A 15,933-nucleotide genomic window follows, 5' to 3' on the forward strand; every position below is an offset into this window, starting at 1 on the left:
TTCAAAAGCATCAATTCTTCAGCACTCAGCTTTCTTTAGTAAATATTTAGGCTTTTCAAGCTGTATGGTTCCTGTTGCCTTTCCCAGCTTTTGCCCTCTGTTCACAACTATAAACCCTAAGAATGATGCAAGAGACAACCAAGGAGAATTCTGGAAGGTGATAAGAAGAAGGCAAGTGGGCTTAGGACCCCAGGAATGGAGGAACAATACAGAGTCAGGGCATCTCAGCCCCTACAACACAACCCACTCAGACCCACCGTCTCTCGAACCTGACTGAGAGACAGTCAGGGGTCTTCGCCATATTGTCAGGGATGCACACACCCCTCCCATCCTCCAGGTACATCCTCTCTCCCTCCTCCTAGGGGCTCCCACAGCCCGGTCCTCCCGGTTGGATCAGCCCTGGCCACGCCCGACCCTGCAGCCCCTCCCCCACCCAGCTGGTGCTTCCCCAGTGTCAGCCCCACCCCCACCCCACCCCCAGGACACTCTGCTGGACAGATGGCTGCAGGGGCAGCAACTGGCTCAACCATCAGAGGGACAACCCGAGCAGAGGCCAGGTCAGCACCGCCTGGTGAAGTAAGAGCCTGCTGGGATCAGAGCCAGGGCAAAGAGGAGAAGCAGAGGTTTCCTGGGGTTGCCACACCGTTCCTTCCCTTTTCCCCTCCCAGCCTCAGAGGGCTCCCATCCTGCCGGCTGACCCCTGGCCACTGTGTACACTGAGCACTCCATGGGTTGATTCTTCCTGGAGACCCCGTGGGTTCACTCACTATGGCTGCTTCAAGGAAGTTCCACCAGCTGGCAGGTTTGAACAGCAGAAATTCATTTGCTTATGAACCTGGAGGCTGGAAGTCTGAGATCAAGGTGTCCACGGGGTTGGGTCCTTATTTTTTCTTCATTTTTACATTTAAAAAAATTAACTTATTTTCAACTGCGCTGGGTCTTTGTTGCTGCCCATCTCGGTTTTCTCTAGTTGCAGCGGGTGGGGCCTACTGTTCACTGCAGTGCACAGGTTTCTCTTGTTGAGGTGCACGGGCTCAAGGCCCACGGGCTTTGGTAGCTGCAGCTCCCGGGCTCTAGAGCTCAGGTTCAGTAGTTGTGGCGCATGGACTTAGTTGCTTGCAGCATGCGGGATCTTCCCGAACCAGAAATTGAACCCGTGTCCCCTGCGTTGGCAAGTGGATTCTTAACCACTGGACCATCAGGGAAGTCCTTAAGTTTTAAAACAATTTTTGATTAACATATAGTTGCTTTACAATGTTGTATTAATCACTGCTGTACAGCAAAGTGATTCAGTTATACATATGTATACAGTCCTCTGTGGCCTCTCTTCTTGGCTTGTAGACAGTCGTCTTCTCTCCCTGTCTCCACGTGGTAGCTTCTCAGTGTGTGTCTGTGTCCTAACCGCTTCTACTTACATGGACACGGGCCCTATGAGGGCCAACCTCAATGACCTCATTTTACCTTAATTACCTCACACGTACAGTTGTGAGAGCTGGACTGAGTGCCAAAGAATTGATGCCTTTGCATTGTGGTGCTGGAGAAGACTGCTGAAAGTCCTTTGGATAGCAAAAATATCAAACCAGTCTATCTTAAGGAAAATCAACCCTGAACACTCATTGGAAGGACTGATGCTGAAGCTGAAGCTCCAGTATTTTGGTCATCTGATTCGAACAATGGAAAAGTCCCTGATGCTGGGAAATATTGAGGGCAGAAAGAGAAGAGGGTGTCAGAGGATGAGAGGGTTGAGTGGTATTGCCAATGCAATGGGCATGAACTCAGGCAAACTTTGGGAGGTGGTGAAGGACAGAGAGGCCTGGCCTGCAGTCCATGGGGTTGCAAAAGGTCGGACACGACTGGGCGACTAAATGACAACACAACCTCTTTAAAGGCCCTGTCTCCAAATGCAATCACATTTAGAGGCACTAGGGGTTAGGACTTGCACATATAAATTTTTTTGGGGTGGGTAATACAATTCAGCCCCAACACCCCATGAACAACAGGGATGCAATTCTGCACAGAATGATTAAGCCACTTCCCAAGGTGGCACAGCATGCATTAGGGAGCAAGGCTCGGCCCAGAGCCATCTGACTGCAGAGTCTGTGCCCTGGATCCCCTCTTCGGAGGCCTCAGATGAGGCTTTGGTATCTATCAAAGATACCACTGAGGCTTTGGTATCTATCAAAGATACCACTGACCACCAGGAGCTTCTCGCTGAAGGAGGGACTCAGAGGAATGGGCAGGGCCAGACATGTGACCTGCAAGACGGCCACACCAGAGACTGTAGAAAATGCCCAGGACAAGGGTTGAACATTATTATTCCTACATGTACAGATGAAAACGAGAAGGCAATGGCACCCCACTCCAGTACTCCTGCCTGGAAAATCCCATGGATGGAGGAGCCTGGTGGGCTGCAGTCCATGGGTCGCTAAGAGTCGGACGTGACTGAGCGACTTCACGTTCACTTTTCACTTTCATGCACTGGAGAAAGAAATGGCAACCCACTCCAGTGTTCTTGCCTGGAGAATCCCAGAGACGAGGGTCCCTGGTGGGCTGCCGTCTATGGGGTTGCACAGAGTCGGACATGACTGAAGTGACTTAGCAGCAGCAGCAGCAGCACAGATGAAAAAGCTGAGGCTTGGAGGGGAAGAAGAGCAGGCCCACCTGCCCCCAAAGGCTGTCATCTTGCTCTCAGTGCCCGGCTCCCAGGCCTGGCGTGCGCAGTCAACACCAGGGGGGCCAGGGCAGGCTGCTGTTACTAGATCAAGAAGCCCCATGCTCCCCTGGGATCATGTTCTCATAGCACCTTCATTCTGGTCCCACCCACTCTGGCCATTTACACCCGGGAACTCACCTTCTAACTGCACAGAGCAATCGAGTTTTTCCTCTAAACTCCGAGCTGGCCACTCCCAGCTCACTGTATCAACGGGACCTGGGGTGTCAGAGAAGTTCTCCAGGATGACACAAAGTCTGTCCCATTCTTCCTGGGGCTCCAGTTCCGAAAACAGAGATGCACATGTGTGCCGTTGTCATATCATCTCAGTAACTAATCACCACCTCCTTTATCCGGGGAGGGGTGGGTACCCATCCCCATCTTTCATGCCTAGAGCTTCCCCGGCTGCCCTTCCTGCCTCCCACACCCGGCGGGGACTGACCTGCCTGATTTCCAGCTGTGGACAGAGGTGCAGAGGGGTCAGGTGGAGGACAGGGAGCCGGGAGCCTCCCCTGGGCAGTGCTCGCTGCTTGTGACCCTCAGCGGGGCCTCATCTAGACGGTTCCTCTTCAGGATTCGCGCGGCTCTGGCAGCCTGTGGATGCTGAGTTCTTCTTTTGTGGTCTGTCACTTTCTGACCTCAGCCCTGGGCTTCCTGTTGGGGCTTGCTCTCAATCCTGTGACACCAAGGCTCCAAGAGTGTCACCCCAAAGATGCTGCTGCTGCCACTGCTGCTGTCGCTGCTGTGGGTAGGTGAGTGGGGCTGGGGCTCGACTAATCCTCATTTCCCCACGGGGTCCCTGGCTCAGGATCTGAGATACCAGCTGGACGTGCCGCGGTCCGTGTCAGTGCAGGAGGGCCTGTGTGTCCATGTGGCCTGCTCTGTCTATTATCCCCGGGAAGGCTGGAAAGACTCTGACCCAGCTCACAGCTACTGGTTCCGGGAAAGGACAGATTCCCCTGGAGATCCCGCAGTGGCCACAAACAACCCAGAGCGTGAGGTGCTCAGTGAGACCCAGGGCCGATTCCTCCTCGTTGGAGACCCCTGGACCAAAGACTGCTCCCTGGACATCAGAGACGCCCAGAGGACGGATACGGGGACATACATCTTTAGGGTGGAGAGAGGGCCTACTGTGAGATATAGTTATAAATGGCATCCGCTTTCGGTCCGTGTGATGGGTAAGGATGGGGCCAAGTGGAGGGCATACATACAGGGGTCCTGAGGGTCCCCAGGGCAGGGTGGGAGGGGAACCCTGTCTTCTCATCCTGGGGGGGTACCCAGGGGTACAGGATGCTGGGGAACAACTGCTCTGAGGGGCACACAGGGGTCCCCCCTCCAGTCCTGGGTCCATGTCTCCGCCTCTCCAGCTCTGACAGACACACCTGACATCCACGTCCAGGGGACCCTAGCATCCGGCCGCCCCACCAACCTCACCTGTGCGGTGCCATGGGCCTGTGAGAGGGGGACGCCCCCCACCTTCTCCTGGACCGGTGTCGCCCTCACCTCCCCGAACCCCGAGAGTCCCCACTCCTCAGTGCTCACCCTCACCCCGAGTCCCCAGGACCACGGCACCAACCTCACGTGTCGTGTGACCTTCCCCGGAGCTGGTGTGAGCACAGAGGCGACCATCAGGCTCAATGTGTCCTGTGAGTGGGGGTGGAGGGGCAAGAGGCTGGGTCCCCAACGGTGTTGGGGAGAGGGAGGCAGGGCCTGGGCTGCTGGAACTGGGGAGGATGGATGAGGATACCCCACTCCACTTGCTTCCCACTTCTGATGTTTCTGGGAGGCCTATGTTCCTGCCCCTGAAAAGGGACAGTTATATCTGTCTGTCCAGATGCACCCCAGGAGCTGACCATCAGAGTGTACCAGAAAGAAGGCACAGGTATACGTCAAAACCTCTCTTCTTGGGGCAGTGACGGAAATGGGGTCTGTCTCTGACCTTCCGAGCTGATCTGGGGTTCAGGACTCAGATGGACGGTATGGGAACAGCAGGGGTGGGAAGCCCCCCACACTGGCTTGTGGGCTTACAAACCAGCCTCCCCCTTCCACTGACCCTGTTCTCATGGATGTCACCTGGCCTCTTCCTTGCCAAATGGATGTAACTGTCCCCACTGCCTGGGTTCTATCTTCCTCCCAAATCCTGCCTTCTCTCTCCTTAGGGGTTGGCTCTCACTGGTTGGCAAGAGCCAGTTGTGCAACTGTGTCCATCTTTTCCCACTTCTGGGTTCAGTGGCTTCAAATGAGGCATTTGAAATTGGCCACGATGGGAGTTTTTACGCAGAGGAAATCGACAATGCTCCGAACCAGGACAATATGAGCCACTAAGCAATGGAAGAGATAGGCAGAGTGAGGCTAGCTTTCTCTCTGTCTTGCCAGGACCTGAAACTCTGGGCAAAAGCCAGTCTCTTTCAGTCCAGGAGGGCCAGTCCCTGCGCCTGGACTGTGTTCCTGACAGCAACCCTCCTGCCATGATCAGCTGGACCCGAGAGAGCCTGACCCTGAGCCCCTCGAATTCCTCGAACCCTGGGGTCCTCGAGCTGCCCCGGGTGGAACTGAGGGACCAGGGGTTATACGTCTGCCAAGCTCAGCATCCACTGGGCTCCAAGAAAGCGTTTCTGAACCTCGTTGTGAGAAGTGAGTTGGAACACACCTGGGGGAAGGAGGCTGGGGTTCCAGGGAGGGGAAAGCTCCCCTGATCCCTCCCATATCTCCCCACAGCTCCCCCGCAGCTGCTGGGCCCCTCCTGCTCCCAGGAGGACGAGGGTCTGAGCTGCAGCTGCTCCACGAGAGCCTGGCCGGCCCCCTCCCTGCACTGGCGGCTGGGCGAGGGGCTGCTGGAGGGGAACTTCAGTAACGCCTCCTTTGAGATTGCCTCCAGCTCCGCCGGGCCCTGGGCTAATAGCTCCCTGAGCCTCCGCGAGGGGCTCAGCTCCGGCCTCAGACTCAGCTGTGAGGCCCAGAACGCCCATGGGAAACAGATCGTGAAGATCCTGCTGCTGCCAGGTCTGGGGAAAGGGGAAGTCGCGCATCTGGGTCCTAGAAAACGTGGAGAGGAAGAGAAATGGGCATGATTCTGGGCTAAAGGGGACTAGCATTCAAGGTCCTCTGTGGTACCAGGGGAGGGGGGCACAGGAGGATGCAGTTGTATCAAGGATGGTGGACACAGCACCGAGTCCTGGGGAAAAGTGGGCACACTCGTGGGTCATGGATGTGAGAAGGCTGGGGGCCCAGGTGCCCGCTTGAAGGGGGCTGGAAGTCACCCCAGGTCTCATATCTGCAGGGAAACCAGGACCCAGGACTGGCGTGGTTCAGGGGGCCATCGGAGGAGCCGGTGTCACAGCCCTGCTTGCTCTCTGTCTCATCTTTGTGTGAGTGGGGGCCTCAGCTGGGGACCACTATGGGGGTGGGTGCAATGGGAGGAGGACGGGGGCGAAGACTCAAAGAATCTTCAAAACCCAAAGCTCAGGACTTCCCTGGTGGTCCAGTGGTTAAGAATCCGCCTGCCAGTGCAGGGGACACGGGTTCGATACCTGGTCCGGGAAGATCCCACATGGGCGTGGGACAACTAACCCCGTGTGCCACAACTACTGAAGCTTGCTCGCCTAGAGCCCCGTGCTCTTCGACTAGAGAAGGCACTGCAGTAAGAAGTCCACGCAGGGCACCTAGAGAGTAGCCCCCACTGGCCCCAACTAGAGAAAGCCACTAGGCAGCAAGGAAGACCACCACAGCCAAAAATAAACTAATTGTTTTTTTAAAAAAAAACACTTAAAGCCCAGAGTTGAGGGCACTGGTGGACTGATGACGCTGAAAAGGAGGTGGCTCGCTGAAGTGGCATCAAGAATGCAGCCTCCTGACATCTTGGCCCAGTGTGGACCCTGGCACTGGCCGTGCGGGAGGAGGGCGCTTGCTTTCTGGTCACGGTCTCTGCAGCTGGACACCAGCCTGCGTTCAGGAAGTCCCTCTGGACTCCCTAGAGGAGCCCTCTTAAAGGCCTTGGTCTCTTTTCAGGGTGAAGATCTACAGGAAGAAGTCTGTGGAGAGAGCGTCGAGCCAAGATGGCGACTGCCCAGCGTCGCGTCCCGCGTCCCGGGTGAGTGACGTGGGCGGCTTGCCGTCCAGTGTCCCCACCGGACCCCTCTGCCTACACAGGGGCCGCGGCAGCCTACTTAGCACCTAAGAAAAACGTGATCTCCCCCACCCCGCCCCCGCCTCCAAGTTTGCTTTTCCTCTGGAGTTTCTTGTTGCACTCAAATCACCCTCTCGTCTTTCTGCACTCGCCGGAGCCTAGAATTCACCGAGTCCTGTCCATCTTCCGTTTAGCAAAGTTCTTCTCCTTTTGGCCCCTTTCCTGCTGAGCCCTCACTCTCTTCTGGGTCAGTGGCTCTCTCTCTCCTCCCCCACTAAGCTCTCAGCAAGAAGTTCCCCAAACAGCTTTTCTTTACAGTCACCCTGTGCTTGCCCCGCCCCCGAGTCTAAATCCAACAGAAATAGGATGTGAGCCATGAGTACAACTTAAAACCTAGCCATGTTTAAAAAAAAAAAAAAAAAGGAGAAAGGAACGTGAGATCGGTTTTTATATAATATTTTATTTAACCGAATGTAGCCAAAGTATCATCTCAAACATCATGTCATCAATAGTCAACATAAATGTACAAATTATTAATAGGATATTTTCTTTCTCTTTCTTTCTCTTCTCTCTTCCTTCCTTCCTTTTTCTTTCGTTGTTTCTCTTTGTCTCTTCCTTTCCTTCCTTCCCCTTTCTTTCCGTATCTCTTTCTCCCTTCCTTCTTTCCTTCCTCTGTTCCCCTCCCTTTCTTTCTCTCTCTTTTTCTTTTTTAATACAAAAACTTTGACCTCCAGTATTCATTTTTGACTGATTCACTACATTTCTTGGGTTCAAGAGCCACGCATGGCTAGGGGCTCCTGTATTGGACAGCATAGGCCTAAGGAATCAAGCCCAGATTCTTCAGTCTGGTATTCTATAATCTGTCCCCTGCCAAGTTCTCCCGCCAGCATCCTGTCCCTCCCCACAAATGAGCTTATTGTATTCTATGATATTATGATCTATAAAAAGAAATATATATTTGATCTTTATCCCCTATTCCCGACACAGAGCTCCTAGAACACTTGAAGTGATGGGAGTGTTAAAGGGGTCTCTTGTTATTTTCATGGGATGACTTTTGGAAAGTACCTAAGGATAGGGCCTGGTTGTCAGGAGAACCAAGCAGAGGGGACTGGAACCTTCAGTCCCACCCCCTGACCTCCAGGGATGGGAGAGGCGCTGGAGGATTTCAGTCGCCAAAGGCCAGTGGTTTAGTCAATCATGTCTGTGGTGTGAAGCCTCCCTAAAACCCTCAAAGGATGGGGTTTAGAGAGCTTTCGGGTTGGTGAACAAGCGGAGATTTGAGCAGGACAAAGCAATTGGAGAAGGCATGGAAACTGTGTCCTTTCCCTATACCTTGCCCTCAGCATCTCTTCCATCTGGCTGTTTCTAAGTTAATATTGTCCAGTCGCTCAGTCGTGTTCAACTCTTTGGACCCCGTGGACGGCAGCACGCCAGGCTTCCCTGTCCTTCACTATCTCCCTGAGTTTGCTCAAACTCATGTCCATTGAGTCAATGATGCCATCCAACCATCTCACCCTCTGTTGCCCCGCTTCTCCTCCTGCCCTCAATCCTTCCCAGCATTGGGGTCTAAATAAGTTCATTTGTATCATTTTTTTAGATTTCACATATAAGCGATATCATGTAATTGTCTGTCTTTGTTCGACTTACTTCACTTAGTATGATAACCTCTAGATCCATCCATGTTGCCACAAATAGCTTTATTTCATCCTTTTTTTAAAATAATGTATTTTGTTGAAGTATAGTTGATTTACAATGCTAATTTCTGCTGTACAGCAAAGTGATTCAGTTATGTATATATATATATGAATATATATACATTCTTTGTCCCATTATTTCTTCCCATTCTGGTTTATCAAGGTAATTGAAAATAGTTCTCTGTAGGACCTTGTTGTTTATCCATCCTATATATAATAGTTTGCCTCCGCTGATCCCAAATTCCCAATCCATCCCTCCCTCACCCCACCCCACTTCTTGGCAATCATAAATCTGTTCTCTATGTCTGTGAGTCTGTTTCTGTTTTATTTCATTCTTTTTTAAGTGTCATGCCAATTGATGTCATTCAAATATTCCCCTGCCCTACACCAGGCAGACTGTCGTCACACTTCCCTATAATAACCACAGGCCTGTTCCCCCAACACTGTGAGCTCCTGGAGGGCAGTGCAGGTCTCCTGCAGACCTCTGTGACTCTCGCCCACAGCACCCTGCTTCTGTCCATCAAAACACAATTTGCAATTTGATAAGTTTTGAGTGTGTGACAAGTTCATACTGTCTCCTTGTCCTGATAGACAGTGCAAGGTCAGGGACCTTGTCTGTGGAAGAATCACCTCACTTTGCTCCCTCTATTTTCCTATCTGTAAAATGGTGATAACATTTATATCACCCATGGAGGGAGGTTGTAAGGATTCAGTGAGATGAGTAATAAGAAGAACAGACCATTCTGATTAAAGGTATGGATGAATGAAGGAGTGACTGAATGAGTGAATCCTCAGGAAATGGGTGTGAAAATGGATAAGTGAATAAATACCCTCCTCAAGCTCTGGGTTCCCTTCTCCAGACCTCAAAGGCCAGCTCAAGTCGTTCTCTCTTCCCACTCAGGGTCACTTCAATGAATCCTGGTCAGACAGCCCCTCTGACTACCAGACCCCAGCTTCGGCTGCTTCCACCTCAGAGAAGGAACAAGAACTCTATTATACAAACCTCAGTTTCCACAGACTGAGGACCCACAACTTTCAGGTCTGGGACACCACCGAGTACTCAGAGATCAAGATTGGGAAGTGATAGGACCCTGTCTCCACCCCCAGAAAATGCACCTCTGAGGGACGTGTGTGTCAGATACTGATTCTTGAAGACTTGGCTGCCTGCTGAGCCAAAGCCTGTAAGTGAGAAGGTGAGGTTCCTTGGAGTGGCTGAAGGTCACAGTTAGAGAGTCCTGGGTTCAAATCCAGGCTTGGGTAATGCTAAGGGTGTTATGTCAAGCAAGTCAAAGGAGTTTACCTCTCTGTGCCTCAGTTTCCTCCTCTGTAAAGTGAGGATAATATTCCTCAGTTCAGTTCAGTTCAGTCACTTAGACGTGTCTGGTTCTTTTTAACCCCATGGACTGCAGCACGCCAGGCTTCCCTCACCATCACCAACTCTCGGAGTTTACTCAAACTCATGTCCATTGAGTCGGTGATGCCATCCAAGCATCTCATCCTCTGTTGTCCCCTTCTCCTCCCACCTTCAGTCATTCCCAGCATCAGGGTCTTTTCCAGTGAGTCAGTTCTTCGCATCAGGTGGCCAAAGTATTGGAGTTTCACCTTCAACATCAGTCCTTCCAATGAATACTCAGGACTGATTTCCTTTAGGATGGACTGGTTGGATCTCCTTGCAGTCCAAGGGCCTCGCAAGAGTCTTCTCCAACACCACAGTTCAAAAGCATCAATTCTTCAGCGCTCAGCTTTCTTCATGCGAGCATGCACTGTGGAACATGACTGACGTGACTTAATGCACACACACGTGCACTGTGGGTGTTGTTAACCATGTTTGTGATATGTTACCTCAGAATGGAGGGAGATGTCAGCTTTTGATTCTACCACATACTTCTATTTTGCCTGACTAGTTTTTGACTATTCTTAACAACATATATTATTTTAGTTTTTTGTTTTTCTTTTCTGGTGGGGTGTGACATGTATTATTTTTTTTTTAAGTAAATCTAAATGTAATTCTCTGGGTGGAGAAGATACTTCCCAATACATGTATCTAACAAAGGACACCCAGAGAATATAAAGAATATGTATTTTAAAATAATTAAAAAATTAAACAATAAATTTTTTAAAATGTAAAGGAATATATAAAGAGCTTCCACAAATCAATAAGAAAAAGACAAGCAAATAGAAAGGCAAGATAGTCAAATGGCCAAGAAGCATACAGAAATGTATTCAACTTTCGTAGCTGCCGAGGAAATACAAATGAAAATTGCAGTGGTATGCCAGTTGCATAGTGACATTGGCTAAGATAATAAAAATAATATCAAGGAAATTGAGTGTTGAGGATATTACATGAAGTGAAATAAGCCAGTTGTACAGAAAGACAAATACTGCGTGATTCCAGCTATAGGAAGTATTCAAAGAAATTAAACTGTGAAACAGAAGGTAGAGGGGTCCCCGGGGGATACTCAGAGGTTGGGGAGATAGGAAGTTACTATTCAATAGGTGTAGAGTTTCATTTTTGCAAGATGAAAACATTCGTAGAGATTTGATGGCCAACAAGATGCATATAATAAACACTACTGTATCATGCACTTATAAATGGTTAAGATGGTAAATTTTATATCATTTTTTTTTAACCACAGTTTTTAAAGAAAAGCATTATAAAGTGGATACCAGGGGCTGGGGACTGGAGGAGTCAGTGGACAGTTAATGTTTAATGGATACAGAATTTCAGTTTCAGATGATGAAAAAGTTCTAGAAATGGACAATGCTGATGGTTACACAACTTGAACATGTTTAACACCATTTAATTGCACACTTGAAAATAGTTACATCGGTAAATTTTATATCATGGGTGCTTCATCCAATAAAAAATGCTTTCTTAAAGAATATCCAGTGTTGGGACTTCCCTGGTGGTCCAGTGTTTAAAACTTTGATTCCCATACAGGGGGGCACAGTTTCGATCCTAGTTGGGGAACTAAGATTCCACATGTCTCAAGGCATGGCCAAAAAATAAATAGCATTTCAAAGAAAAAAAGAATATCAAGTGTTGGTGATGATGTGGAGCAATTGGAACTCTTCCAAAGTGCTGGTAGGAGTGAGAATAGGTACAACCAACTTTGGAAAATGCCTGTCACTCTAACACTGAGCACACGAGACAACCATTCAACTCCCAGGTATGCATTCAACAGAAGCGTGTATGCATGTTCACCAAATGTATCCAAAGTTTTCACAACAGTGCATGTTGTAATGGCTGAAAAAACAGAACCTGCCCAAATGCCCATCAACAGTAAGACAGTTGAGAGACAACGAGGTTCCTCTGGATAGCACAGGGGACTGTATTCAGTGTCCTGGGGTGAGTCCTTATGGAAAAGAATGTAAAAAAGAATGTACAGAGATGTATAACCGAGTCACTTTACCATACCAGAAATGATCACAACATTGTAAATCAATTGTATTTCGAAAAAAGAAAAAACATTAAGACAGGTGACAAGGTCCTATTCTATAGCATAGGGAACCATATTCAGTTTCTTGTAATAAACCACAGTGGAAAAGAATATGGAAAATACTATGAAAAAGAATGTTGTCATTGTTTAGCTGCTCAGTTGTGTCTGACTCTTTTGTGGCCCTGTGGACTGTAGCACGCCAAGCTCCTCAGTACATGGGGATTCTCTAGGCGAGAATACTGGAGTGGGTTGCCATTTCCTTTTCCAGGGGATATTCCTGACCCAGGGATCGAACCCAGGACTCCTGCATTGGCAGGCAGATTCCTTACCACTGAGCCCAGGGAAGACATTAAAAAGAATATATGGCTGAATCACTGCAGAAACAGACTCAGATATAGAGACCGGATCTGTGGTTTTCAAGAGAGTGCAGGGAGAGGGATGGATTGGGAGTTTGGGATTAGCAGATGCAAACTATTATATATAGAATGGATAAACATGCTACTGTGTAGCATGGGGAACTATACTCAATATCTTGTAATAAACCATAATGGAAAACAAAAAAATTGTAAGTGCCTTCCCAATAGCCAAAATAGAAATCCATATGTCTATTGGTGGATGAATGGATAAACAAAATATGATCCATCCATACAGTGGCACCAACCCACTCCAGTGTTCTTGCCTGGAGAATACCATGGACTGAGGAGCCTCACAGGCTACAGTTCATGGGCCTGCAAAGAGTCAGACACAACTGAGTGACTAGGCAGTACAATGGCGCATCATTCAGCAGTAGAAGCACAGATACACACTGCATCATGGATGAACCCAAACATGTGCTAAATGAAAGACACCAGACACAAATGGTCACATAGTGTATGATTCCCATTTATACGAAACATCCAAGATATTTACCTCCACAGAGACAGGAAGCTGATGGGCTGCCAGGAGCTTTGGGAAAGAGAAGACTCTTGAAGAGTCCCTTGGACTTCAAGGAGACCCAACAAGTCCATCCTAAAGGAAACCAACTCTGAATATTCATTAGAAGGACTGATGCTGAAGCTGAAGCTCCAATACCTTGGCCACCCAATGCAAAGAGCCAACTCATTGGAAAAGACCCTGATGCTGGGAAGGATTGAGGGGAGGGGGAGAAGGGGGTGACAGAAGATGAGATGGTTGAATGGCATCATCAACTCATTGAACATGAGTTTGAGCAAACTCAGGGAGATAGTGAAGGACAGGGGAGCCTGGCGTACTTCAGTCCATGGGGTCGCAAAGAGTGTGACATGGCTGAGCGGCTGAATAACAAACAACGAGGGGTTTGGGCAAGGAGGAAATAGAGAGTAACTGTTTAATGGGTACAGAGCTTCTTTTTGGGGTGAGGAAAAATGTTTTGAAACTAGAGGTACTGGTTACACAACATTGTGCATATACTAAATGCAACTAAACTGTTCACTTAAAAATGGTTAATTTGATAAAAATTAGATAAAAAACAAGGGGATTTCCCTGGTGGTCCAGTGCGTGAAACTGTCACAGCCAAGGCAGGGATGAGGGTTCCATCCCTGGTTGGGGACTAAGATCCCGCACAGTATGCAGCAAAGCCAAAAGATAAAAAAGTAATCTATTGGTTAATTTTATGTCATGAAGATTTCCTCTTCATTAAAATAATAATAATTTAAGCTCAAAGTCGTTCTGCCAGGATTCAGGCACCTGTTTCGCCACTTAAGCTCTTGCTACTGCCGCTTGCTTTTGCATCAAATGGGGATGACAGCATTTCTTGGTTCGTTTGGTTGTTTTGAGGATTCAGTGAATTCGCGTCCACAGGCACGGTGCAGTGCTCTGCGCTCAGTCAGCCCCCAGTGGCCGATCAGAGTGCACCATACAGCCAAACACTGCCCAGGTAACCATTAGACTTACTAAATGACTGCCAGACTCGAGGCTATAAAGCCGGGGCACCCTAATCAGGTGTTTGTATGGTTATGGGGAAAGGATGTTGACACACAAGTTAGCAAAGGAGAAGTATGAGGCTTATCTCAACTCTTCATGGCCAGGCTTCTGTTTCAGTTCCCTCCTCCCTCATTGCCAGTTTCCACTGAGTCACCAACTGCCAGATGCTTTGTCTCTATCCCAGCGTGACCTCTCTCCCCTGAGCCTTAAAACACCCCCTCTCCTCAAAACCTGGGCTCCTGTCTCACTCCCTCCAGCCCATCCCCACCACCAGCAGCAGAGGGAGCAAACATGCAGCTCCAACCCTGTCCCTCCCCTCCTCAGTGTCCTTCCACGCCGGCCTCGTTCCCTCAAGACGAAGCCTCAACCTCAGGGACAGTTATTCAAGAACGTTCACACTCTCACCATCATCTGCCTTTCCCCCGCCCTCAGCCACCCCCTCACATGCCTCAGCCACATCGCTGCCACTTCCTAAGGACCTTGCGCCTCTTCCTGTCTTTCCAACCCTGGTTTACCTGGTTCCACCCCACTATAGTATTGCCCCCTCTCTCCATCTTTGCGATGCATGCTTATCCTTTGAGACTGGGTCTACATTTCCTCAGACAAGCTACGTTCCCTGCCTTACCCTGTCCCCACCCCTGCAGTTGCCCACGTGTGGATAAGAGCTTGGTTTGTCAGCCTCCGCACTGTTGATACGTGGGCATTTGGGGCTGGACGATTCTTTGTTGATGGGGTGGGTCTTGTGCACAGCAGGACATCAGCGAACATCTCTGCTCTCTACCCATGAGATGTCAGGAGCTTTCAATGTCCGGTTTCGACAACCAAAAATGCCCATTAACAAATGCCCCTGGGAGACTGGAAAGCCCCCACCCCCAGCTGAGCCCCACTGGGTTACAGTCTCTCTTCTCTGTCTTCACAATGGAACGGCAAACTTTCCCCAGTTCTCTTTTTTAAAGTCACCGCAAGCACTATTTCTTTACTTCTGGTCAGTTTCAAAACCATTAAGTGTATTTCAGTTCCTTTGCCTCGTGTTCAGGAGGGGAGTCTTGGGAAGTTTTTACACTGCCTCCTCATTCCTTTGTTCCCCAAACTTTTTTTGGTTGCTGTCTTTCCCACTGTGCCTGAAATGCTAAGAATAACTGAGAGGAGAAAGATACAGTTTCTGCCCCAAAGGAGTTCAAGTTCACGGGGAAAGGGTTGGAGAAGGAACAGAAATATGTAACCTGTTTAAAACACAGTGTAATGAGCCTCTTATCCAGATGGACATTGGGGATTAAGGGAAAAACAGGACTTGGCCAAGCAGAGTGAGAGGTGAGAGGGTGGTGGTTTGGGCCAGGGTGGCAGTAGGTCAGCTGGTTAGAAGTGGCCAGGCTTTGAATATATTTTGGAAAACGGCACCCACAGGATTTTCTGACATATAGAAGACTAGTCAAGGTGGACTCTTGTAGGGGGAATTCCTAACAAGGTACTTTCACAGCCTTGAGAAATTTCATAGAAATAGCACTTGGAAGAACAGCATATATCAAGAAACTGTGTTGATGATTTTTTTTCATGGTTTTCTTAGAATAATAGCCTTGTTACAGACCCCAAGGCCAGACCCAGAAGGGAGTGTGACTGGGATCATGAAAGCATGGACCTTGGAACACCGCGTCGCCGTTAGGTAGGAACACTGCCTCCGCACTTGCTGATTGCTCCCGAGACTATCCCAGAAGGGAACGGCCTGGAGTAAAAGCAAGGAGATCTGAACTGTGTCAGTATAGTGTCTTAGGACAGATAGATCAAAGAAAGTCTTGTAGTCTGCAACCAGGAATAAAAGCTGGACTCAGAGTGGACTCTGCACCCCAGTCCAATAGAGGCTGCAGGTCCCCTGACCCATTGCACCAGATTTCACGTTCTATTTTCATTCTCTTCACTGGCTCCCAGACCTTTAGGGCAACAAACTTTGAGGTCTTGATTCTTGATTTCCTCCTGAACGTGATTTTATTTGATTTAGAGACATGTTTCCTAAGTTTTAAGTGATTC

General features: G+C 49.2%; 1 protein-coding gene across 4 annotated transcripts; it reads left to right on the forward strand.

The window, feature by feature from the left end:
• The first annotated feature begins 3,322 nt into the window (after nucleotides 1-3,322).
• Nucleotides 3,323-11,415, forward strand: LOC109571905 (sialic acid-binding Ig-like lectin 13). Of its 4 annotated transcripts, none has more exons than XM_070772189.1 (9): nucleotides 3,323-3,462; nucleotides 3,613-3,888; nucleotides 4,078-4,356; nucleotides 4,545-4,592; nucleotides 5,087-5,344; nucleotides 5,429-5,713; nucleotides 5,991-6,078; nucleotides 6,719-6,800; nucleotides 9,432-11,415. In XM_070772189.1, exons 1-9 carry the CDS (start codon nucleotides 3,423-3,425, stop codon nucleotides 9,612-9,614), a joined length of 1,539 nt encoding a protein of 512 aa, XP_070628290.1. In that variant the 5' UTR covers nucleotides 3,323-3,422; the 3' UTR covers nucleotides 9,615-11,415. The 4 variants fall into 4 exon arrangements, 3 of the variants coding, with proteins under 3 accessions (XP_070628290.1, XP_019833977.2, XP_019833976.2); XR_011561786.1 differs by having other exon boundaries at nucleotides 3,354-3,888; nucleotides 9,432-9,723; nucleotides 11,167-11,415; XM_019978418.2 differs by having other exon boundaries at nucleotides 3,351-3,888; nucleotides 5,123-5,344.
• Nucleotides 11,416-15,933: the final 4,518 nt, after the last annotated feature.

This window comes from Bos indicus, chromosome 18 (genome assembly GCF_029378745.1).
Source record: "Bos indicus isolate NIAB-ARS_2022 breed Sahiwal x Tharparkar chromosome 18, NIAB-ARS_B.indTharparkar_mat_pri_1.0, whole genome shotgun sequence".
Taxonomy (NCBI): Eukaryota; Metazoa; Chordata; class Mammalia; order Artiodactyla; family Bovidae; genus Bos; species Bos indicus.

Coding starts and splice junctions, on each gene's coding strand:
- LOC109571905 (XM_019978417.2), top strand. CDS start 3,423: ATGCTGCTGCTGCCACTGCTGCTGTCGCTGCTGTGGGTAGGTGAGTGG. Junction 3,889..4,077: donor GCTTTCGGTCCGTGTGATGG/GTAAGGATGGGG, acceptor CCGCCTCTCCAG/CTCTGACAGACACACCTGAC. Junction 4,593..5,086: donor GTACCAGAAAGAAGGCACAG/GTATACGTCAAA, acceptor CTGTCTTGCCAG/GACCTGAAACTCTGGGCAAA.